General features: G+C 55.4%; 4 protein-coding genes and 2 long non-coding RNA genes across 7 annotated transcripts; 3 read left to right on the top strand and 3 right to left on the bottom strand.

The window, feature by feature from the left end:
* The first annotated feature begins 1773 nt into the window (after positions 1-1773).
* Positions 1774-8416, top strand: TM4SF5 (transmembrane 4 L six family member 5). Of its 2 annotated transcripts, none has more exons than XM_019413695.2 (5): positions 1774-2153; positions 7319-7399; positions 7748-7884; positions 8067-8250; positions 8328-8416. In XM_019413695.2, exons 1-5 carry the CDS (start codon positions 1980-1982, stop codon positions 8340-8342), a joined length of 591 nt encoding a protein of 196 aa, XP_019269240.1. In that variant the 5' UTR covers positions 1774-1979; the 3' UTR covers positions 8343-8416. The 2 variants fall into 2 exon arrangements, with proteins under 2 accessions (XP_019269240.1, XP_019269241.1); XM_019413696.2 differs by having other exon boundaries at positions 8067-8181.
* LOC109246007 (uncharacterized) lies at positions 6941-8192 on the bottom strand. Its single transcript, XR_002071179.2, has 2 exons — positions 8077-8192; positions 6941-7380 (listed from the first exon to the last, which is right to left on the bottom strand). It is a non-coding gene; the product is annotated as an uncharacterized LOC109246007 (long non-coding RNA).
* Positions 8417-9265: 849 nt separating the features above from the next.
* On the bottom strand, positions 9266-10518 carry VMO1 (vitelline membrane outer layer 1 homolog). The gene is made up of 3 exons (XM_019413697.2): positions 10140-10518; positions 9895-10010; positions 9266-9623 (listed from the first exon to the last, which is right to left on the bottom strand). The coding sequence occupies exons 1-3, from the start codon at positions 10323-10325 to the stop codon at positions 9326-9328; spliced, it is 600 nt and encodes a 199-aa protein (XP_019269242.1). The 5' UTR covers positions 10326-10518; the 3' UTR covers positions 9266-9325.
* Positions 10519-11225: 707 nt separating this feature from the next.
* Positions 11226-13689, top strand: GLTPD2 (glycolipid transfer protein domain containing 2). Its single transcript, XM_019413691.2, is given in 9 exon segments — positions 11226-12138; positions 12140-12193; positions 12196-12396; positions 12655-12766; positions 12769-12820; positions 12913-13234; positions 13236-13277; positions 13280-13331; positions 13334-13689. Coding segments are annotated over 9 exon segments (978 nt in total). The 5' UTR covers positions 11226-12114; the 3' UTR covers positions 13453-13689.
* Positions 13690-15441: 1752 nt separating this feature from the next.
* LOC128774207 (uncharacterized) lies at positions 15442-19156 on the bottom strand. The gene is made up of 2 exons (XR_008418681.1): positions 18988-19156; positions 15442-15677 (listed from the first exon to the last, which is right to left on the bottom strand). It is a non-coding gene; the product is annotated as an uncharacterized LOC128774207 (long non-coding RNA).
* A 121-nt stretch (positions 19157-19277) lies between these two features.
* PSMB6 (proteasome 20S subunit beta 6) lies at positions 19278-21312 on the top strand. The gene is made up of 6 exons (XM_019413699.2): positions 19278-19418; positions 19849-19916; positions 20249-20380; positions 20496-20625; positions 20825-20969; positions 21095-21312. Exons 1-6 carry the CDS (start codon positions 19317-19319, stop codon positions 21235-21237), a joined length of 720 nt encoding a protein of 239 aa, XP_019269244.1. The 5' UTR covers positions 19278-19316; the 3' UTR covers positions 21238-21312.
* The last annotated feature ends 917 nt before the right edge of the window (positions 21313-22229 follow it).

The raw sequence follows: 22229 nt of genomic DNA on the forward strand, positions 1-22229 counted from the left end.
AGAGCCTGCTTTGGATCCTCTGTCCTCCTCTCTCTGCCCCTACACTGCTCATGCCCTCTCTCTCTCTCAAAAATAATACACTTTTTTTTTTTTAAGAATACTTTTGGGGCACCTGGGTGGCTCAGTCGGTTAAGCGTCCAACTTCACCTCAGGTCATGATCTCACAGTTCATGGGTTCAAGCCCTGCGTGGGGCTCAGTGCTGACAGCTCAAAGCCTGGAGCCTGCTTCAGATTCTGTCTCTCTCTCTCTCTCTCTCTCTCTGCCCCTCCCCCGCTCATGCTGTCTCTCTCTCTCTCAAAAATAAACATTAAAAAAATTTTTAAATACAAAAATCATAAAAGAATACTTCTGCAATGCTTACAAGCAACTATTACCAGGATTTCAAATATGCCTTCTGGAACACAGGAGAATGCAAAAAAAAAAAAAAAAATTAATGAAAAGAGACAGAAAAATTAATGAAGAGACACATTAGAAATAACGTGGAAATGTTTTTAAAGCATTCAAAACCAAATACGAGTTGTCACGTGTCCGTGAGTCCGAGGCGGGGCTTTGGGGGAAGTTCAAAGTATTTTCTTGTTCTAGGTACCCTCTGATTCAAGAGGCAAATTCTTCATAGGTTTTTCTCCATCCGGTTGTCTTATAAATAGGAGGAGTCCCTCCCAGAGTCTGGCATCCATCTGAGCAGTGAGCTTTCTGCACTGTCCACGCCTCTCTAGTGGCTTCAGTGGGCTGCTTGGAACAGCCGCACGAGAGGCCACTGGCTGGACACGGCCGTGTGGCCGTGTGCGTGATGTTCTCAGGTGTCCCTCTGATGTCCTGTCGCCCCGCCTCCACACTCCACATCCTACCTGGGCCTACGCTTTCCTTTCTGCTCCCCACGATGCCCACAGCTGGGTCTCACGCCCCAGGCATGAGCCCCCAGGGTCTCCAGCCCGGGGCCCTGCCCACAGCAGGGGCCTCATGAATGCATCTCCGTATGGAAAAAGATTCTCCACGGTGCAGTTGACAGAAACGCCTCTCAAACTGGCTCGCCAACACCTTGAAGGACCGATCAGGCTTCAGGCATGGCTTGATCTGCAAGCTCAGACAATGCCATCAGGACTGTTTGTCTCCAGCTCTCGCAACTTCCCCTCGACCGACTCCGCTCCCCAGCAGGCAGGCCTTCCCTTGTGTCGGCCACCACCAGCAACTTCAGCATCCCTGACAGAAACAGGACTTCGAGGACCCCAGGCCGACGACCCAAAGCAGAAACGAACTCTCACGGGACCAGCTTGGATCCTGTGGCCATCACTGAATCAAACACTGAGGCTGGAGGCATAGAATGTTCTAATCAATCGGTCCCACCCTGAGAGACAGGCGGTGGCCTCACCGGGAGGAGGAGGGCTTGATAACCACACAGTGTCAGGAGATGTGGAGGGGACACCGAGGGTCCCCCGCCATCCTCTTAGTTTCTTTCCAGGAGGGCCCCTCCCCGGGGACCACGGGAAAGGACAGGGCCACCGCACATCTGCTTAGCGCATCCCTGCTTACAAAACACTTCTCACGCTGTCCCGTTGAATCCCCACGACCGACCACGAGTGACGGGGGGCATCACTACACCCCTTATGCCTGGGAGGCATCCCAGAATCAGGGCATTGGGGCCTGGGCTGTCACACGCGGCAGCAGGCGGGGAGCCGACGGGGGAGGGGGGGATGCAGAGAGGTGTGCACCCAAAGGAGGAAGCACACGCTGACCTCAGGCCACTTCCTGTGTCAGGCTCCCCAACCTCCCACCGCCTCCCCCCTACCCCACGGCAGCAGCCCCTCGGCCTCTGCCCGCTCTCTGCCGGCTCCCCTGCCGCTCTCCCTTATCTCTCTCCCTGCCAGTGCCTGCCACACCCCTGCCCCAACCTTTGAACCTTGCTCCTGAATTATTTTCCTCTGCCGGGAGTCCCTGCGGCTCACTTTCACTCACCCGCTCTCCTCGAAAGCGCCCCACCATGTGCACTGGGAAGTGTGCCCGCTGCGTGGGCCTCACCCTCATCCCCCTGTCCCTGCTCTGCATCCTGGCCAACGCCCTCCTGCTGGTGCCGGGCGGCAAGACCACCTGGACGGACGGCCACCTCAGCCTGCAAGTGTGGCTCATGGCCGGCTTCATCGGCGGGGGCCTGATGGTGAGAGGCCGGCCCGGGGGCCACTCTGCGGGGCTCGGATCGTTGGGGGGGGGGGGACAGCTGCCCGGGGAGGGGTGGCCGTGGCGTGGTGGGGCCCTGGAGCCTCCCCTCTGCCCCCTGAAACGGAGCACCCGCGAGTCCTGGAGGAGCCCCGGGGTCCTGAGCTGAAGGTCCAAGGGAAAAGAGGAGGAAGGAGGGAGGGAGGGAGGACGTGCTCCTTGCGCCCCCCCGACCCCCCTCCCCCGTCCCTGCTGGTGCAGCAGATGCTGAGGACGCCTCCCTACAAGGGCCCGGTGCCGGGTCAAAGTGGGTTATCTGGGCAGGATGACAAGGGACACGGAGGGTGGGTGCGGGGACACTGGGGCCGGGAGCACAGTGGCCGGGGGGTCATCCCACCTGTGGCCCAGTCCGTGCTCCCGGATGCCCACCCTGCACCCCACAAACTCAGAACCCAGGCCAGTGTGGTGGAGAAGGCACCCCGTGTCTGTCAGAAGTGAGGGGCGGGGGGGGGGGCTCCAGACCCCATCCTCTGAGCCCTCCCTGTTCTGGAAGGTCAGGGTAGTTTAACAACCTCACGGGCCCGAAGACCAGAGGTCTCCCCAGCACAGCCCCCCACGTCTCTGATGGACGAAACTCCCAGGGACGGGGCTCACCTTTGCCTGTTTCTCTGGCCACAGTGACACTCCTCCCTCGCCCGGTGTCACACCCACCCTCCCCTCCCCACAATCCAACCAGCCTGCTTTGGGGGAGCCCCCTCCCCCCACCGAGGATGCCCCCCTACCCACGCTCACTCCCAGCTGCGTTCTTCCCACCTCCAGGCCCTGGGCCATTCCTAAGCGACACTACACTACGGGGACACAGGCCAAGTCCCTGCTCTCCCTGAAGCTGGGCCCGTGGTGGGGGACACACACTATCGAGGAAGGGAGAAGGAAGCCCGGTGAGAGCAAGGACGGCCTGTTTTGCTGGCTGCCGTGTGGCACCTGTTGTGTGCCGAGTGCCTAGTCCGGGGCCTTGGACTCGAGTGCCTAGTCCGGGGCCTTGGACTCGACAGGGGCTTGATTAATAGTCTGTGAACAAAGCAAACAAATGAGCAGGAGGATTTCAGATCGGAGGTCTCACCGAGGAAAGAAAGCAGGACGCTGTCCTGAAGGGCTCCTTCCGAGGGCAGGCGGAATGCCACTGTTCACAGCGTCTTCTTTTTTCATTTTAATCATCACCTACTATCTCCTTTAAATTTCATCTGTAGGCAAGAGCACACTTTTATCTTCTTTTACTGTTTATGTATTTTCGAGAGAAAAAGAGAGAGCAGGGGACGGTCAGAGAGAGGGGGAGAGAGAGAATCCCAAGCAGGTTCCACCCCGTTAGCACAGAACCCGATGTGGGGCTCGAACTCACAACCCCGAGATCAAGAGTCGCAAGCCGTACCGAATGAGTCAGCCGGGCGCCTGTTTATAGCATTTTCGAGGAAGGCCTCGATGAGACGCCATCTGAGCTGCGACCCACAAGACAAAAGTGAGGAGTCTGCCCTGCAGACAGGGGACTGGGAAGTACGCAGCCTCAAGCTTGCACCTCTGACTGCGTGAGAGGCCAGTGCACCCGAGGTTTAATGAGATGCGATCCGGCGTGGGCACCGGCCAGAGCACGTCCACCCTTGTGAGGAACGTGAATTTTTATTACGAAGTCAACAGGAAACCAGTAAAGGACGTTTTACCTTGTTTTGAGCCTTCGAAAAATTTTTTGAATTTTTTTTTAAGTCCTACAGCTAAATGGCCAGATCCTTAGTAGGCAGCTCAATGCGTTTTTACAAAGCGAACCCGCCCATGTACCCAGCACTCCGACCAAGACACAGGTCATTACCAGAATCCCAGACGTGCCTCCCTCACCAGGCGCTACCCCCCACCGACAAGAGTCCCCACTACGCTGACTTCTGACCCGCAGGCTGGTTTGGCCCATTCAGCACTTTGCACAAACGGAATCATACGGTGTAGTAATTTTGTGTCTGGCTTCTGCAGCTCAATATATGTCTGTGAGGCTCCTCCTATCATTATAGAGAGTTCTAGTCTGTTATTTCTCGTGCATTCCAGTGTGTGAATATACCACAATTCATTTAAACATCCTACCGTTGATGGATGTTTGGACAGGCTCCCAATTTGGGTTTATTACAAATAACGCTGCTATAAATGTTCCCGTAAATGTCGTTAGGTGAACGTATGTTTGCACTGCTGCTGGATGGATATTTAAGGGTGGAATTGCTGATCTTTTTCTTTTTAAACGTTTATTTACTTTTAAGAGAGAGAGAGTGCACAAGTGGGGGAAGGGGCAGGGGTGGGGACAGAGGATCTGAAGCGGGCTCTGTGTTGACAGCAGAGGCCGATGTGGGGCTTGACTCACAAACCGTGAGATCATGACCTGAGCTGAAGTCAGACACTTCACTGACGGAGCACCCCGAAACTGCTGATTCTTGAGTTTTGCAAGTATTCAGTGCAAATAGATCTTGCCAAAGCGTTTTCGGAAATTCGTATACCAATTTTATTCCCATCAGCAAAATATGAGAGTATTAGTAGCTCCATACCCTGCTGGATTTGAGAAGATCCCACTGGCAGGGCGCCTGGGTGGCTCGGTTGGTTAACTGTCCAGCATCGGCTCAGGTCATGACCTCGCAGTTCATGAGTTCGAGCCCTGTGTCGTGCTTTGTGCTGACAGCTCAGAGCCTGGAGCCTGCTTCCGATTCTGTGTCTCCCTCTTTCTCTGCCCTTCTGCCACTCACGCTCAGTCTCTCTCTCCAAAAAAAAAAAAAAAAAAAGATACCACTGGCTCCCGTGTGGAATAGGGAGTCAGTAGGTGAAGCAGAACCAGACTGAGGTCACTGAAGTTGTCCAGGAGAGTGGATAGTGGCTGAGAACGGGCCGGTGGCCAAGTAAGCAGATTCGAGCTATAATCCCGGCGTTTCCTTCTATGCTTACAAAGACGCTTCTCTTGGCAGAGTAGACGTAGGCACAGAGTTAAGACAGAGGAGCTTAGACGAGAAAAAGAAACAAACACTGACTAAAAAAGTAAAAATCTCCAGCAGGTAGGTCATTCGAAATTGGTAAACCCCAGAGGCAATTCTAGGTGTCTTCGGATCTACGAGCTTCCCAGCAAGTGTCCTACCCAGAGAGGCTAAGCCAAGAGGCCAGCGCTGGCCCTAGACTTGCCAAGAGCCTAGGAAGGGGAGAGAGGAAGCATCTGGCAGGAAGCCCATCCAATTCCGCGGGTGTTTCTATGAGGTCCCTATGGATGAGACAACAGAACTTGAACTCTCAGCCCCTCCCCGAGAGAGGAACACAACGCTGGTTCACGCAAGGCACAGATCCAGACAGCTGTGAAATTCCAGAGATGGGCGCCGGGCAAAGAACTCGGCCTGGTGCAACAAGATAAGGCTAGAGCCAAAGTGAGAAGCCTCGAATGCCTTCTAGAGCTCAGCCTTGATGGGCTGCTCTCTGAGGAGACCCTGAGGGATCTGAGCCAAGACCCGTGGAGAGGCGTTTACGCTGGGGGTAGCAACATTACGGCGGAGTGCGCGGCAACGCGGAGGCACAATAGGTAGGGAAACCTGGCAGAGGGGCTGAGACCATCATCCTCGAGGGAGGGGGCTGGGGACTGACCCTGCAGACCAAGGAACAGACAGATTCAAGAACCATTAAAGGACAAGGCGAGAAGACTCGAGGTCTGGCTGGGTGTGGAGGATTCAAGTTGATCAGCCTGGGTGACCTACAGAATATTTCCACCGATGGAAATGAACAAAAAGTCACAGGGAGGCGAACTGGGGTAACCTGGGGGGGAAATCGTGAGGTCAGTAGGAGGCTGGCTGGGGTGAGCTGAAACCTAGACACTGACATGAACGTATCCTTGAGCAGTTACATTTGAAGCTGGAGGTGGGTACTGTTCCAGGCTACAGGTGACACCCTGAGAGGGGACGGGCTCTGTGACGAAGGCCACAGGGAGACAGGAAGACAGAAAAGGCCAGGGCGGTATGTTGGGGAGCCCTACACTTCCTATCAGAGCATTCGCTAACGCTCTCCTCCACCTTCCCCGTAATCCCAGCTCGCCAGACCCTCCAACACCACGATTCCTTCCTGCTGCTCAGGGGACTTCTGGTCATTGTGACCGTTTACTCTGAGCCAGTCTTGACATCAGGCGGACCTGTTATTTCATTAATAAATCCTGACGGGGTGCCTGGGTGGCTCAGCCAGTTAAGCGGCAGACTTTGGCTCAGGTCATGATCTCGCCGTCCGTGAGTTCGAGCCCCACGTCGGGCTCTGCGCTGACAGCTCAGAGCTTGGAGCCTGCTTCCGATTCCGTGTCTCTCTCTCTGCCCCCTCCCTGCTCGCGCTCTCTCTTTCAAAAACAAACATTAAAAACATTTTTAAATATTTTTTTATTATGAAATTTATTGTCACGTTGGTTTCCATACAACAGTGTGCTCATTCCAACAGGTGCCCTCCTCAATACCCATCACCCACCCACCCCTCCCTCCCACCCAAAAACTTTTTTTTTTTTTTTTTAATAAAGCCTGATAGGGGCGCCTGGGTGGCGCAGTCGGTTAAGCGTCCGACTTCAGCCAGGTCACGATCTCGCGGTCCGTGAGTTCGAGCCCCGCGTCAGGCTCTGGGCTGATGGCTCGGAGCCTGGAGCCTGTTTCCGATTCTGTGTCTCCCTCTCTCTCTGCCCCTCCCCCGTTCATGCTCTGTCTCTCTCTGTCTCAAAAATAAATAAAAAACGTTGAAAAAAAAATTAAAAATAAAATAAAATAAAGCCTGACAACAGCCCTGTGAGGTGGGTCTGGAAGACCGAGAGATGAATCAGTTCACGGAGGGTGTTGGCATGAACCCCAAGCCCCCTGACTCCGGTTCAGGAGGGCCCCTGCTGTGTGTCAAGATTTGCAGAGGACATCATGATATGGGGCCTTACCTCGTGGAGGCCATGTGAACACAGATAAGTAGACACATAAATAATGATAAATTGAGGTAGAGCCCCAATGCACTGCCAGGGCAGTAGAGAGAAGGTCTTCCCACAGTCCGAAGGGCTGAGGGCATCCTAAGCCCCCCCAGGAGGAGGTGAGCGCCGAGGCAGGAAGGTGCTGAGAACGGGCGGGGGCTGGCTGCCACACTGTCCTTCCTCCACAGGTGCTGTGTCCCGGCATCGCCGCCGTCCGCGCAGGGGGCAAGGGCTGCTGCGGCGCGGGCTGCTGTGGAAATCGTTGCAGGGTAAGATCCCAATCAGGGCGGGATTCGGGGTTGGGTCTCTGCACAGGTCTTGGGGACCTGAGGCCACGGTCCCCCCGGCCACAGGAGCTCCCCTGCGGAGTCCCGGGCGCCACCGCGCCCCTCCGTCGCCCCGCCAGCTTCGGCCTCGGTGGGCCTGCGGTGGGGACCGCGAGCCCCGGGGACGTCGGCGGCCGCCGGCGGCCGCGGGCCCGCGGGGTCGGCTAAGGCCCGGCCCCGGGCCTCGCCGGGAGACGGATTCTCCACGAGCCTCGAGCCGGGCGAGGGAAGGTGCGCGCACCGGCGGGGCGGGCGCGGCCCCGCTCACCGCGCCGCGCACCCCGCATCCAGATGCTGCGCTCCGTCTTCTCCTCGGCCTTCGGGACGCTGGGCGCCATCTACTGCCTCTCGGTGTCGGGAGTCGGGCTCCGAACTGGACCCAAATGCTTAATAAACGGCCAGTGGGACTATCACTTCAAAGACGTCCCGTAAGGCTTCGCGCGCCCCCGCCGCCCCTCGCCGCCTGCCTTTGCCACCCGCATCGGGAACCCCGGCGGGGACCGAGGAGCCTGCCGCCCCCCACCCCCGCTGGGCGCCTGCGCGGGGCCGGGGCTGGGGGAGGGCCCTCCACGCGCCCTCGCTCTCTCACGTGACCCCGCCCCGCCCGCAGAGGCTCCTACTTGCGCAACCGCACGCTGTGGGACGCGTGCGAGGAACCGCCCCGCGTGGTGTACTGGAACGTGACGCTCTTCTCGCTGCTGGTGTTCGTGTCGTGCCTGGAGCTGGTGCTGTGCGGGGTGCAGCTGGTGAACGCCAGCCTCGGCGTCTTCTGCGGCGACTGCAGGAAGAAGGAGGTGGGGCGGCGCGGGGGGGAGCCGGGGCGAGGACCTCCTGGCTCCCTGGCCGCGTCCTCACCCCGTCTTTCCCGCAGGGCGCCGCTTGCTGAGGCCCCACCCGCCGCCCTGCTCGCTCTCGGACGCCGCCGGCCCTCCCCGCCCTGGAATAAACCTCTGAGCTCTCGTGCGCATGCGCGTCTCAGGTTGCTCCCAACGCGCTGGGGGGGGGGGGCGGGGGGGGGGGGACGTCCCAAGGCCTCCAGACACGCCTGGCCTCGGGGCGCTTCTCTGTGGGCCCCCGCACGTTTTCTTAACACGTAGTTACTGAGCCGTTGGCGTGCCCCCGAATACGGTGGTAAGCAAGACAGGCACGTTCTAGGCGCTCAAAGAATTTCACGTTCCAGGGGAGTGAGATGGGCACGTTTTTTCAAAGGCAATAGATGACTTTCCTTTTTAAAAAAACACGCCGGTAATGGGCTAGGTAGTGGCTGAGGGAGGGACGTTTTGAAATAAGATGAAGTCCGAGAAAGTGAAATTTTGAAGCGGAAATTTGGTGAACGGTCTAACCGTCCGGATAGCCAGGGGGTTCCGGCAAGAGAGAAGCAAGCGTGACGGTCCTAACTTGGAAATCCCTACATCAAAAGCCACTCTTTGACTTTTGTAGGGAAAAGGAGAATGTGGAAAAGACAAGCTAGAGTAAGCCCTAGAAAATGAAAACTCAAGGTGTCCTAGCGTTTGGTAGAACCCAATTTGGCGGAAGTTTCTCAATCTGAGGTCACTGGTGCTTCCGGAAGGAAACAGTCTGGGCTCTTAACCAGGGCGATGTGTCTGCAGACGCCCTCAGAAAGACGGACTTCCTTAATTGCACGCAAAATTGTGTTTAAGGGCATTTTCCTGGGTTGTGTGGGTCCGTGACTTTCAGCGGCCTGCCTGGACTCCCCAGACCGAACCCGAATTTGGGCCTGGCCCAGTGGTGGGCTGGGAGGAAGACTAGGACGCCGTTTCCTCCACCCCCGAAACAAAGGAGACCAAAGCCAAGACGGAGAAGCTTTAATAGCGAGAGGTGGGACTGGCTTCGGGGCGGGCGACCCGGTCAACTCCGGCAGCAGAAAAAGCGCACGTCGTTCAGGGCGGTGTCGTCTCGGAGGCCCCGCGGCCGCTCGACCTTGGTCTGCAAACCGCACACGCCTTTGGGGCAGGCCTTACTCCACTCTCCAAAGTCGCCCCAGGCCAGGCCGGGCCCCTCCAGCTCCGTGCCGTCGGAGCAGCGGAAGCGCAAGTTGTTGGCCGCCGTGTTGTCCCCGGGGGCCATGGGTGCCTCCACGCGAAGCGAGAAAGCCACGAGGAAGCCACCGCCGGGACACCACTGTGGCTCGCTCCACGCGCCCCACCTACGAGGGCGGGGGAGAAGCGATGCTTCCGCGGTTGCCCCGCCCCGCCCCCTTCCCAGCCCCGGGGACGGGGGTCTTGCCGCCAGTTGCTACGCGCCCCGGGGTGCGTTGGGTGTGGTCACCTGACCAGGGAGGTCTTCCACCCAGTCCCCAGGTCGACACTGCCCCACAGCCCCAGGGGGACATTCTAGCCCGGAGGGTGTGTGTGTGTGTGTAACGCAGGGGAAGGGCGTATGCAAATTCTCGGGGGCCCTTGGCCCGCGTCCCGCACCTGCCGGACTGGGACTCCACCACCTGCGTGTTGAGCTCCGCGTTCCCGCGTGAGCAGTGCAGTCGGATCCCGTTCAAAGCAGTGTCGTCGCCAGGAATGCCTTGGGGGGGCTCCACCTGGGTGGGGAGGAGAAGAAGGGTAAGGACCTGTGAAAACACTGCCATCCTCTGTTCCCCAGCAGCGGGTGGGGAGGTGAGGGGATGTGCATCTTCCCCCTCCTCAGAGATCTCAGCCTGAATCCCCACCTTGAGCGAGAACCCGCTGGCGAAGAATCCATCGGGACACATCTCAGGCCAGGCCCAGTCGCCCCAGGGTCCCCCGTTGGCCACCTCGATGACCGACGTGTAGCCGCTCAGGTGGTCGGCTGTTGCATGTCCGTAGCAGGTGGCCCACAGCAGCAGCAGCAGCTTGGCTGAGGCACCCTTGTCCATCCTGCAGCCTCTGAGAGCCGGGCTGGGCCCCTTCTTGTAGATTTATATTACCTCTGCCCCTGTGAAGTCTCCGGTTACGGAAGGGCCTCCCGGATTAAGTGACACCCGAAACTAATCTGCTCCCAGAACCCTGCAGACTCCATTCTCTGCTCTGGGAGACGGAGGCTCCCCTCTCTGGAGGAGGAGGAGGAGGAGGAGGGGCAGAGAGAGCTGACCAGCTGAGTTAACCACCACCTACAGAGCCGAATTGTGGTCAGCGTTTTGCAGGCGTGTGTTAATCCTTACAACCCTTTTAAGGAGGTGGGAATGACCCTTCCTATTCACAGATGAGCAAAATGGGGTTTGGAAATGACAAGCAACTTGCCTAAGGTCACAGTCAGCAAGCTGGGGAACATTCCAACACTGGGAAGCGGGGAGCCCATGTCTAGGGATGGAAGCAATGACTCTGAAATGCTGGGTGGGGGTTCTCCTGACCTCCAGGATTTGGGGGAGCATTCGAGGGGGAGAGAGAGGGCAAGAATCCATGAACTGTGGTAGCTAGAAAGGATCTTGTTAGTGATTGGGGCCCAGACTCCCAGAGAATCTGGGGTCCCCCTTCCCCCGAGAAGAAAATACACAGACAGGAACAATTCCAAGAACTTTTACGGACAGGGGATTGACAGCCCCTAAGAACAGGGGGGGCTGTTTCTTCCCTTGCTTCCTGTGTCCTTTCCCTGAATGTTGTCTCCGCCGTGACCACTAGGCGGACTCCTAACTTGGGGGGAAAAATGGCTCTGATTTGTCATGAGGTCACCACCCAATGTGCCTGTCCTTCACGCTTTCCTGTGCTTATTCAATATATATTTATATACCAATAATGTGGTTTTGGCCCAGGCAATATTCTCAGTGCTGTAAATAGATCAGCAGCCAAGAAAATCAAGGAAACAGATGATAAATTTTCCAATGGATCTTGAGCTCTGTGAAGGCACTTTTGTCTTTTTGAGGCCTACTACAGGGCCTGGATGTGGAAACAGTTCACAAGGTTTGTTTTGAAGAATAAGGGGCAGGGGGTGGGTGTGGTGTGATGTGGTGCGTGCTTGGCTGCTCAGTCTGTAGAGTGCGACTCTTGATCTTGGGGGTCATGAGTTCAAGTCCCATGTTGGGCATAGAGATTACTTTTTAAAAACACACACACACACACACACACACGAATAACCAGCGAAACCAGAACCAACCTGGAGTTAAAAGAAAATAATAAGCCACAAAAATGCAACCGGATAAAGCCTAAAGTATAAAGCACCCAGAAGACAGGTCCTCTGGAGACAGGATAGAGAATTTAGAAGTGGGTGCTTCCGGGATCCCAGGTGCCCTACGTTTGAACTTCATAGGTTATGATTTATGAAGCAATTGTGGTAAGTTTTTCCACTTACAGTGTTTGCACGTACATTATCATTTAATCCTCGGATTCGAATGTGCAGTGGTGGGGATTCGGGCCAGTGCTGATGTAGGGCCCACATCATTGCTCAGTGGGGGGGTCGTTCCCAGCCCAGCCTCTCTTACTACAACCTGGCCTACACGGAAGGCAAACGCAGAGACTTGTTGCTAGGGAATCCCCCAAATCCTAGTCATCGGCTTTGCACCGCAGAGATGCTGTCCTCTGGAGCAAAGGGCACAGGGGAAGGGGACTTAGTAGGTTAATTATTAACCCTTAGCACCTCAGGGCACCTCGGACTTCTCTGGCCTCCAGGAGGCAGAGGGACAGGTACTGGTTTGGGGCTAGCGCGAGGGGGCGGTGGTCCCCGCCCCAGCAATGGGGGTCGCGCTGCTAACACAGGGTGTCTCGGCGCTGCTTTCGCCACGCGATTCCTCTTGCTGTCCTCTCGCTGCTGACCTGCTTTATCTCTGTGCTCGGAGCTTTCGTGAGTGGTCCCTTCCCTCATCTGCCCTGGGAGGCACCAGGTACCCAAGCGCTGGGGACCTAAGGCCCCCTCCTCGAGCCTTCACCGCTCGGCCTCGCCCCTCTCCAGGCGTCGTCTCAGGGTGCAGGTCCTGGGCACAGTCCTGCAATCCCGAAGGACCGCCGCCTGTCCAGGTATGCTCGGGACAGGGCTGAGACTGAGAACTCCGGGCGGGACCCTGATGGCGGGAAGCGGGACCAGGCTGGGGGTCTGGGGAAGGACGGGTCCTGCTCCTCGTCTCCCCTCTCGCGTCAGCAGCCGAGCGCGGCTGGAGAGATCCCAGCCAGACCTTAGGAGTAACTTCTGCAGGGCCCGACTGGGCTGCTTGGCCAAGGAGGCCCAGCTGGCTAGGGGTTCTGCTCCCGCCCCCTTCCGCCCGTGTCTATCCCCAGGTCCGGCGGCAATCGGGCCCCCTGGAGGCCCCCAAGTGGAAAGAGCCTCCGTGTGAGGGCCCCCAGGGGGTGCTGGGCCGCGTGATGGAGCCGTTTCGCGCCAGTCTGAACCCGAAGGCGACGTGGCATTGTCGCAGTACCTGGCCGGATGGAGGGCGCTGGTCAGGTAAGCGGCCTCCCGCCCCGCCCCCCGGGGCCCGCCCCCCAGCGGCTCCACCGCCCCTTCTCCAGCCCGCGCTCTCCCCCTCCCCGCCACAGGTTCCTAACTCCCCTCGGTTCCATCTTCGCCTTCGCCACGGACGAGGCCTCCGCCAAGGTGACAGCCCTAGAGGCTCGGGTGCACGGCCCGGAGGCGGCGCACTACTCGTCGCTGGCGGCCATGGCGGCGTGGGAGCGGCGGGCGGGACTGCTGGAGCGGCCCGGGGTCGCCCCCCGAGACCCGGCCAGGTCCTCGGGCTCACGGACCCTGCTCTTGCTGCACCGAGCGCTGCGCTGGTCCCAGCTCTGCCTCCCACCGGGTGGCGGCCGCGACGCCCGAGGCCCGGACGCCGGCGTGCAGTGCGGCGACGCGTACCGCACGGGCCCTGGCCCCGCACCACCCCTGGCTCGTGCGCCAGGCCGCCCCGCCTCGCCCTTCCTCGCCTTCCCGGGTCGCGGCCGCTGGCTCCGGCTGGCGTGCCGGGGGCCGGGGAGGCGGAGGCGCGGGCCGCGCTGGCGCGGGCGGCGGCCACCCTGGAGGCCGTCTACAACCGCACCCAGGGCCTGCTGGCCGAGCGCGGGCTGCTCGGGCTGGCCTGACGCCCGCCGCGGTCGGGACCCGCCACGTGGGGAGGGCGCCCCCGCGTTCGGCCCGCCGCCCACCCGGGCCCGGCCAGGGGCGGGGCCGCCGCGGCCACGCCCACGTATGACGCCGCGTCTGGAAGGCCCGCCCCCCGGCGGGGTGGGTGGGTGCCGAGCCCCTCCGTCCTCTCCGCGGTCGCGGGACGCGGCGGGGAGGAGCTGTAGGGAATAAAAGCATTCTTTGGTAGCCGTGGATGTGGGGCGTCTTGTGTGGTGACGGCAGGCGCTTAAGGGAAGTCGAAAACAATGGATGTGGGAAGATGTGTCATCCCTGTTCCCGGCAGCCGGAGACTCACGCTCCCCCGGGGCCCCGTCTCAACCGCTCCCAAGGCCGCAGTCGCCAACGGCGTGCCAAGCCTCCGGCCCAGACCTGTGCGCCGAGCTCCGGCCCCCCGCGCAGCCAGCTCCTTCCTGGAACGCGCCCGCAGACCCCGCAGATGCAACACGTCCAACACGGATCCGGGCGCCTCCTCCCGGACGGCGCCTCTCCCCGCGTTCCCCGTCGCTGGGAATTAAACGGCACCCTCCCCTGTCACCACCGAGAGCCTAAAACCTGTGCGTCAGGCCTCACAGCCGAGCGGAGCGCTCAGCTGAATAACGTAGGGTTTAAAAGGACTCCTCGGTCACTCCCGCAACAATAGTGAGCGTGGCGGATTTCATACACTGGGAAGTCTCCAGTCGTGAGCCCGGCCCACTTTCCCCGCCGCACCCCAGAATCGTCTGTACACACCGACATCTCTACGAGAAATAACAAATCTAACGTGTCCAAAACGGAGCTTCTACTCCCCTTCCCTCCCCCAAATAGTCCCTTCACCGTCTTTCCTTGCTCAGTGAATGACCATTCCATTCTTCCAGGTCCTGAAACCAAAAACTTGCAGTCGCCCTGACTCTCCTGTTTCCCTTTCATCATACCCGCATCTAATCTGTCAGATTCTGGCCATTCCACACTCACGCTTGTCAAGTCCAACTTTCTGTCTAGGACCCGGGTTATCCTAAGAGCCTCCTAGTTGTCTCTGTCCCACATTCGGCGTCCCTATTGCGTGTTTTCTCTTTTTTTCCTTTTTTAATTTTTTAATGTTTATTTTTGAGAGAGAGAGGGGGACAGAGGATCCAAAGCAAGCTCTGGGCTGATAGCAGGTTGCCCCATGTGGGGCTCGAACTCACAAACCATAAGATCTGACCTGAGCCAAAGTTGGATGCTTAACGGACTGAGCCTTCCAGCACCCCCCCCTTCATTGTGTGTTTTCAATAGAGCAACCAAAGTGATCCCTTAAATATAGATCCCATTCTCATGTCACTTCCCCACTCAAAACCTTCCAATGGGTTCCTATTCCACTCAGATGAAAAAATAAATTTTAATTTGAGCAGGATATTTTCTGAATCCTATTTTCAGGTGAGAATGATGAAGAGCTTTGTAAAGGCCCTACGTGATCTGACTGTGTGCTAGCTAAATTGACCTCTTCCATTTTCACTGAGTATTTCGGGCATGATCCTGCCCCGAGATCTTTGTACTTATTCTCTCTGTCCAGAATGCTTTCGCCCCAAATAGAGAAGTGACTTCCCTCCTTACTTTCTTCTGGACTTTACTCAAATGTCTCTTCAACACACACACACACACACACACACACTTCCTGTTTCCCTTCCCTGCTTTTTTTTTTTCTTAATATGATTCACTATCTAATATGCTGTGTACTGTACTCATTTGTTTTGTTTTGTCTCTATCGAGAAAAGTAAGTTGCATGGGGCAAGGAATTTCTGTCCGTTTCATTCCCTGGTGTACCTCCAGTGCCTTAAACAGTGCCTATCACCTAGTAGACACTGAATAGCTTTTTGTTAAATGAACGTATCAGCACTAGAAACGGTTCAGATGGCTAGAGCCCAGAGTCAAAAATAAAAGAGAGGTTGCCCACTAGTGTAAATGTATTTAATACTACTGAGTCAGACGAGAATGGTTCAAATGTTAACTTTTATGTCATGTTACTTATATTTTACTACAATAAAAATTAAGGGGCACCCAGGTGGCTCAATCGGTTGAGCATGCACCTTTGGCTCAGGCCATGATCTCGCGGTCCGTGAGTTCAAGCCCCGCGTTGGGCTCTGTGCTGACAGCTTGGAGCCTGCTTCGGATCCTGTGTCTCCCCCTCTCTCTGCCCCTCCACCGCTCATGCTATGTCTCTGTCTCTCTGTCAAAAATAAATAAACATTAAAAAAAATTAAAAAGTAAAGAGGAGATGGGATTTTGGAAAGGTGTTCAGGAGCAAGTTCAAGAAGGTCCTTACAAGCTATCTTCTAGAGATAGGACTTTATCTCCAGAGTTCGTTTTAAGCAGGGGATTACTTAGATCAGTCTTTCAATTCAGAAACCAGCCCCGGCTGTGGTATGTAGAAGAGTATGAGAGATTCACGGGAAGACCCCTCCACACGATAACAGCAGAATACACATTCTTCTCAAGTGCACGTATCATATCCTCCAAGAGAGACCACACGTGAGGTCACAAAAAAGTCTCAGTAAATTTAAAAAGATTGAAGTCATGGAATATCCTCTAACTAAAATGAAATGAAGCTAGACATCGATACCAACAAGGAATTTGAGAAATTCACAAATAATGTGGAAATGAAACAACACACTTCTAAACGACCAACGGATCAAAGGAGAAATCACAGGGCAGACATTTTGAGATGAGTGAAAATGAAAAGAAAACATACCAGAACTTAAGGACGCAGCATAAGCAGTTCTCAATGGGAAATGTGCTGTAAATGTCTGTGTTAAAAATGAGGAAAGATCACAAATCGTTAGTTGAATCTTCCTCCTTAAGACACTATAAAAAGAGCAAGCTAAAACTTAAAAAAAAGGCCGAAGGAAAGAAATAATAAAGATCAGAGTGGAACTAGAAGACGAACAATACAGAGAAACAATTAAACCAGAAGTCGGTTCTTTCAAAAGATCAACAGGGTTGGCAACCGATAGCTGGACCAAGACAGAAAGAAGACTCCCATTACGAAAATCAAGAATGATAGAGGGGTCATTTCTACCAAACTTATGGAAATAAAAAAGAGCATAAGGGAATACTATCAACAATTGTAGGCCAACGTAGATGACATAGATGAAATGGAAGATTCCTAGGAAGACACAAACTACCAAAACTGACTCAAGAATAAACGGAAAATATGAGTACACCTATAATAAATAAAGAGATCAAATTAGTAATTTAAAAAAGTTCCCACAAAGCCCAGGACCAGATGTTTTCACTGATGCATTCTACCAAACATTTAAAGAAAATTATGGGGTGCCTGGGTGGCTCAGTTAAGTGGCCAACTTTAGCTCAGGTCATGATCTCGCAGTTTGTGAGTTCGAACCCCGCATCGGGCTCTGTGCTGACAGCTGGGAGCCTGGAGCCTGCTTGGGATTCTGTGTCTCCCTCTCTCTCTGCCCCTCCCCCACTCATACTCTGTCTCTGTCTCTCAAAAAATGAATAAACATTAAAAAAATAAAAATTAATGTCCATCCTTCAGAAACTCTTAAAAAATAGAAAAGGAGGGAACACTTCCCTAGATGAGGCTAGGATTACCCTGATACCAAAGATACTACAAGAAAAAACAAGAAACTACAGAACAATACATTATATGAATACATGTAAAAAAGATCTGTAAGAAAATACTAGCAAAACACATACAAAACAGATTGTATACCATGGTCATTTGATTTTTTTTAAAATTTTTTTTAACTTTTTATTTATTTATTTTTGAGACAGAGAGAGACAGAGCATGAATGGGGGAGGGGCAGAGAGAGAGGGAGACACAGAATCGGAAGCAGGCTCCAGGCTCTGAGCCATGATCCCAGAGCCCGACACGGGGCTCGAACTCACGGACCGCGAGATCATGACCTGAGCCGAAGTCGGCTGCTTAACCGACTGAGCCACCCAGGCGCCCCTTGATTTTTTTTTAATGTTTATATTTACTTTTGAGACAGAGAGAGACAGAGCGTGAGTGGGGGAGGGGCAGAGAGAGGGAGACACAGAATCGGAAGCAGGATCCAGGCTCTGAATTGTCAGCACAGAATATCGTGTGGGCTTGAACTCGTCAGCTGCGATATCATGACCTGAGCCTGAGTCGGAATCTCAACCGATTGAGCCACCCAGGCACCCCTATGGTCATTTGATTTTTGATAAAGCTGCCAAGACCACTCAAAGGGAAAAGAATAGTCTTTTCAACAAACAGTGCTTGAACAACTGGATATCCACTTGCAAAAGAATGAATTTGGGGGGGCGCCTGGGTGGCTCAGTCGGTTAAGCTTCTGACTTCGGCTCAGGTCATGGTCTCACGGTTCATGAGTTCGAGCCCCACGTCAGGCTCTGTGCTGATGGCTCAGAGCCTGGAGCCTGCTTCTGATTCTGTGTCTCCCTCTCTCTCTGCCCTTCCCCCTGCTCACACTCTGTCCAAACATTAAAAAAAAATTTTTTTAAAGAATGAATTTGGGCCCCTACTTCCCTCACATTATATACAAAGATGAACTCAAAATGGATCATAGACCTACAGATGTAAGAACTGAAACTACAAAACTCTTAGTAGAAAACATAGATGGAAATCCCTGTTGCCTCAGATTAGGCAAAGGTCTCATGGATATAACGACAAAAGCACAGGTAACCAAAGGAAAAGTAGAGAAACTAGACTTGATCAAAATTTGAAATGTTTGTGTTTCAAAGAACACCAACGAAGGAAGTGAAAAGACAACCTATAGTATAGGAGAAAATACTTGCAAACCATATATAAAGGCATATCATATACTATGATAAAGGCATAGTATCTAGAATATAAAAAAAGAACCCCTACAATTTAACAATAAAAAGAAACCCAGGGATGCCTGGGTAGCTCAGTCTGTTGAGCCTCCAACTCTTGATATTGTCTCAGGTCATGATCCCCAGGTCGTGGGATTGAGCCCTGCGTTGGGCTCAGCGCTGAGCCTGGAGTCCGCTTAAGATTCTCTCTCTCTCTCTCTCTCTCTCTCTCTCTCTCTCTCTCTCTCTCTCTCATAATCATAATCATAAAAGGTAACACAATTTGGGGATACCTGGCTGGCTCAGGCGCTGGAGCATGCAGCGCTTGATCTCTGGGTTCTGCGAGCCCCAGTTGGGTGTACAGATTACTTAAGAAAATAAAAATAAAACGGGCTAAGGATTTCAATAGACATTTCTCCAAAGAATATATACAAATGGTCAGTTAGCACATGAAAATATGCTCAACATCGCCAATCATTAAGGAAATGGGGGGGGGGGAGCACAGAAGGTGCCACTTCACGCCCACTCGGAAGACTAAAATTAAAAGTGCACGGAGGCAGTGAGGATGTGGGGAAGTTGGAATGTCACGATGCACACAGGGCTGCCGGGCATGTCAAACGGGGCAGCTGCTGTGCAAACTGTCAGTTCTTCGAAATGCTAAGTATCGTCTCTGCATCAGCCAGCAATGCCACTCCTGGTATATACTCCGACGTCCATACCTAACAGAAATGAAAACAGCGCTGTCACTCTAACTGAGACACGCTCGCGTCTGTCTCCAAGACTCTGAACTGCGACGCCCATCGCAGTAAGTCGGTCCCGGGCAGAAGCGGAGGTCTCGCACTCCGGCCGGGGCGCTTTCCGCCCGGTCGGCTTGCCACGCTGCCATCAAGCGCTCACTGTCGCAAAAGATCCGTCCCTGCGCGACTCTTTCCCCTTCCGCCGTCAACCGTGACTTCGCTGCGCCCGCAGACGGCTTTACAGCACGACTGGAGAGAGAGTGACAGAGCGCTTTACGACAGTCGCTTTGTGGCAGTGGCTGAGGAGGAAGATGGCGGCCGCCTTAGTATCCGCTGGAGGAGCGGGGTCTGTCCCAGCCTGGGGTCCCGAGGCTATTGCCCCCGACTGGGAAAGCCGGGAAGTCTCCACCGGGGTGAGGAGGCCCCCGGGGTTCGGGAGATGCGCACGAGGCTTGATGCGATGGAACGATGAGGGCTGAGGGGGCTCGGCGAACTGGCGGCGGGGGCGGGAGGTGGTGCGCTCTGTTCCAGCAGGAAAGAGGTATCCTGAAGATGCTGGAGAGCGGTGGGAGGTGGAGGGGAGGCTGAAGAGTGGAACGCTGGCATTTTGCGGGACGGGGGGGGGGGGGGGGGGTTGGTTAAGGCCGGGATGCGCCTCTGAGGATTTGAGGATTGGGATTCTGGTACTCTGCGGCGTGTTGGGGCCCCCACGAGATTTTTGATAACGGGTCGGTGGCGCACGACTTTCGGACTCCAGGGACCGCACTGAGGGATCATTGAAAGTTTGTGTGTGCTGGATAATGGGAAGCGGCCCAGATTCACCCCTTTTCTCGTTTCTCGCAGACCACTATCATGGCCGTGCAATTTGAAGGGGGCGTGGTTCTCGGAGCCGACTCCAGAACTACCACTGGGTGAGCTCAGGACACCTGCGTGGCAGGTCATCCCCTCTCTCCCTTCTTTCCTTGCCTGGCAGTCCGTCCTTACCCTCCACAGTCCACCGTGGGAAGGGAGGTTTCTTCCCTTCTTGGAGATAAGGATCTGTTCCAGCTCCCACTCCTTCCCAGTTTCCCTCCTCCCCCTTGGCTGAAATGTTTGCAAAAGTCTGGTCTCCAGCTAGCTTCCGTTTGGGTGAGAACTGATAGGAAATGCCAGAATGCCTGTTCTGAGCCCTTGGAGTGGGTAGTAATGGGATGGAGGTAGGAGGCCAGCGGGATCGCCCCCTCACTGCTCTGCCGTCCTGCAGGTCCTACATTGCCAATCGAGTGACTGACAAGCTGACCCCTATTCACGACCGTATCTTCTGCTGCCGCTCAGGCTCAGCAGCAGATACCCAGGCAGTAGCTGATGCTGTCACGTATCAGCTCGGTTTCCACAGGTACCTGTGGGCAGGGGAGGAGCAAGTATCTGAAGGGAGTCGGGACCTGGGATGCTAAATGGTCTAACTCCCAGATCCCGACACTGCCTCTCCTGTCACTCTCCTCCCCCTCTAGCATTGAGCTAAACGAGCCTCCGCTGGTACACACAGCCGCCAGCCTCTTTAAGGAGATGTGTTACCGATACCGGGAAGACTTGATGGCAGGAATCATCATTGCGGGCTGGGACCCCCAAGAAGGAGGGCAGGTGAGACACCCCCACCCCCTCATCAGAGCCCTGGAGCCATGCCTTTGGTCCTGTCCCCACCGCAGCCATTTTCTGTTTGTCTTCCCAGTCTCTACCTCCCTTACTGTCAACTCATCTCAGACCACCCGCGTGGGCGGGTGTATGTACGTGTGTGGCAGAGGGTACAACTGGTGACTTTTCTCCTCCTTCCGTCTGGCAGGTGTACTCGGTGCCCATGGGGGGCATGATGGTAAGACAGTCCTTTGCCATTGGGGGCTCTGGGAGCTCCTATATCTATGGCTATGTTGACGCTACCTACCGGGAAGGCATGACCAAGGAAGAGTGTCTACAATTCACGGCCAATGGTGAGAACTTGGGTTTCTGGGCCTGTGAACGTCAACCCTCTTATCCAAGCCAGGCCAACATTCCCCATTCCTTGGAGTGATCCCAGCACCTGACCCTGACCCCAGCTTTCTTCGTTTGTTCACAGCCCTCGCTTTGGCCATGGAACGGGACGGCTCCAGCGGAGGTGTGATCCGCCTGGCGGCCATCGAGGAGTCAGGGGTGGAGCGGCGGGTACTTTTGGGGGACCAGATTCCCAAATTCACCATCGCCACGTTACCGCCTCCCTGATTCCTAGAATTCTAGGATACAATAAGAGACACCCCATAGTGACGTAAAATTCAATAAACACTTTGTCAAAAAGAATCTGCTTTGAGGTTCCTTTCCTGACCTCAGGCCTGAACTTGTTCGGCCTACGCCCATCTGTACGGACCACTGCTCTGAGCTGGGGGGGAGTTGGAGACAAACCTTGGCGAGAGTGGTTTTCAAACCTCTTTCTCCAGACCATCCCCCCACACTTCCTTTCCCCCACCACACCCGGGTCCTTGGGGCACCAAGGTGTGGTTGAAACGGAGGCTCCCACCTGATGACCAGCCCCTTCCCTCTTCAGGCGCAGGGTGGGATTCAGAATCCTGACTGTCCCTGGGGTTACCTCCCCTCAGCCTGCCTCCGGCTCAGGCTCACGGTCCCCTCTTTCCACACCCGTCTCTGTCACCTCATCTTGCCAGGAGCAGCACTGTGGCTATGGTGGCTTTGGGGAGAAAGGTGGGCCTTGTTTGCAGATGGAGTTTAAGACGGATGTCGGGCGGGTGGGAGAGGACGGCCCCTGGGAGTCCTGTGGGCCCGCTGTGAACCCCACGGAGGTGTGATGGTAAATCAGTCTTTAGCCGCCTGGATGGGAGGCTGAGAGTAGACTCTGGCCCCCCGAGTCTGTGCCCACTCGGGCCAGGGGCCAAAAGGAGTTCAAGGGTGCTTGTTAGCAGTGCCCGGCTTTCTCAGCCTTGCCTCAACTTTCCTCCACTCTGTGGATAAGGGAACTGAATACCACATTCGAAAACTTTGTTCTAGAATATGATCCTGCCCTGGAGACTCTGGGAGGTTACACGGGAGGCTTCCTGAGGAGGTGGGTAGGTCCGGGATTAAGTGGCAAAGAGCAGAGAAGGCCCTCTGATCCCAAATATATATACCTCAAACTTAAAATAACCCATAGACGACTTTTGATTTTTTTTGCAAAACCTGTTTACCCGGTCCTCTTTCCTCAAGGCGTCTTGGATTCCTCTCAT

This window comes from Panthera pardus, unplaced genomic scaffold (genome assembly GCF_024362965.1).
Source record: "Panthera pardus isolate Hobbes unplaced genomic scaffold, ASM2436296v1 HiC_scaffold_3, whole genome shotgun sequence".
Classification (NCBI taxonomy): Eukaryota; Metazoa; Chordata; class Mammalia; order Carnivora; family Felidae; genus Panthera; species Panthera pardus.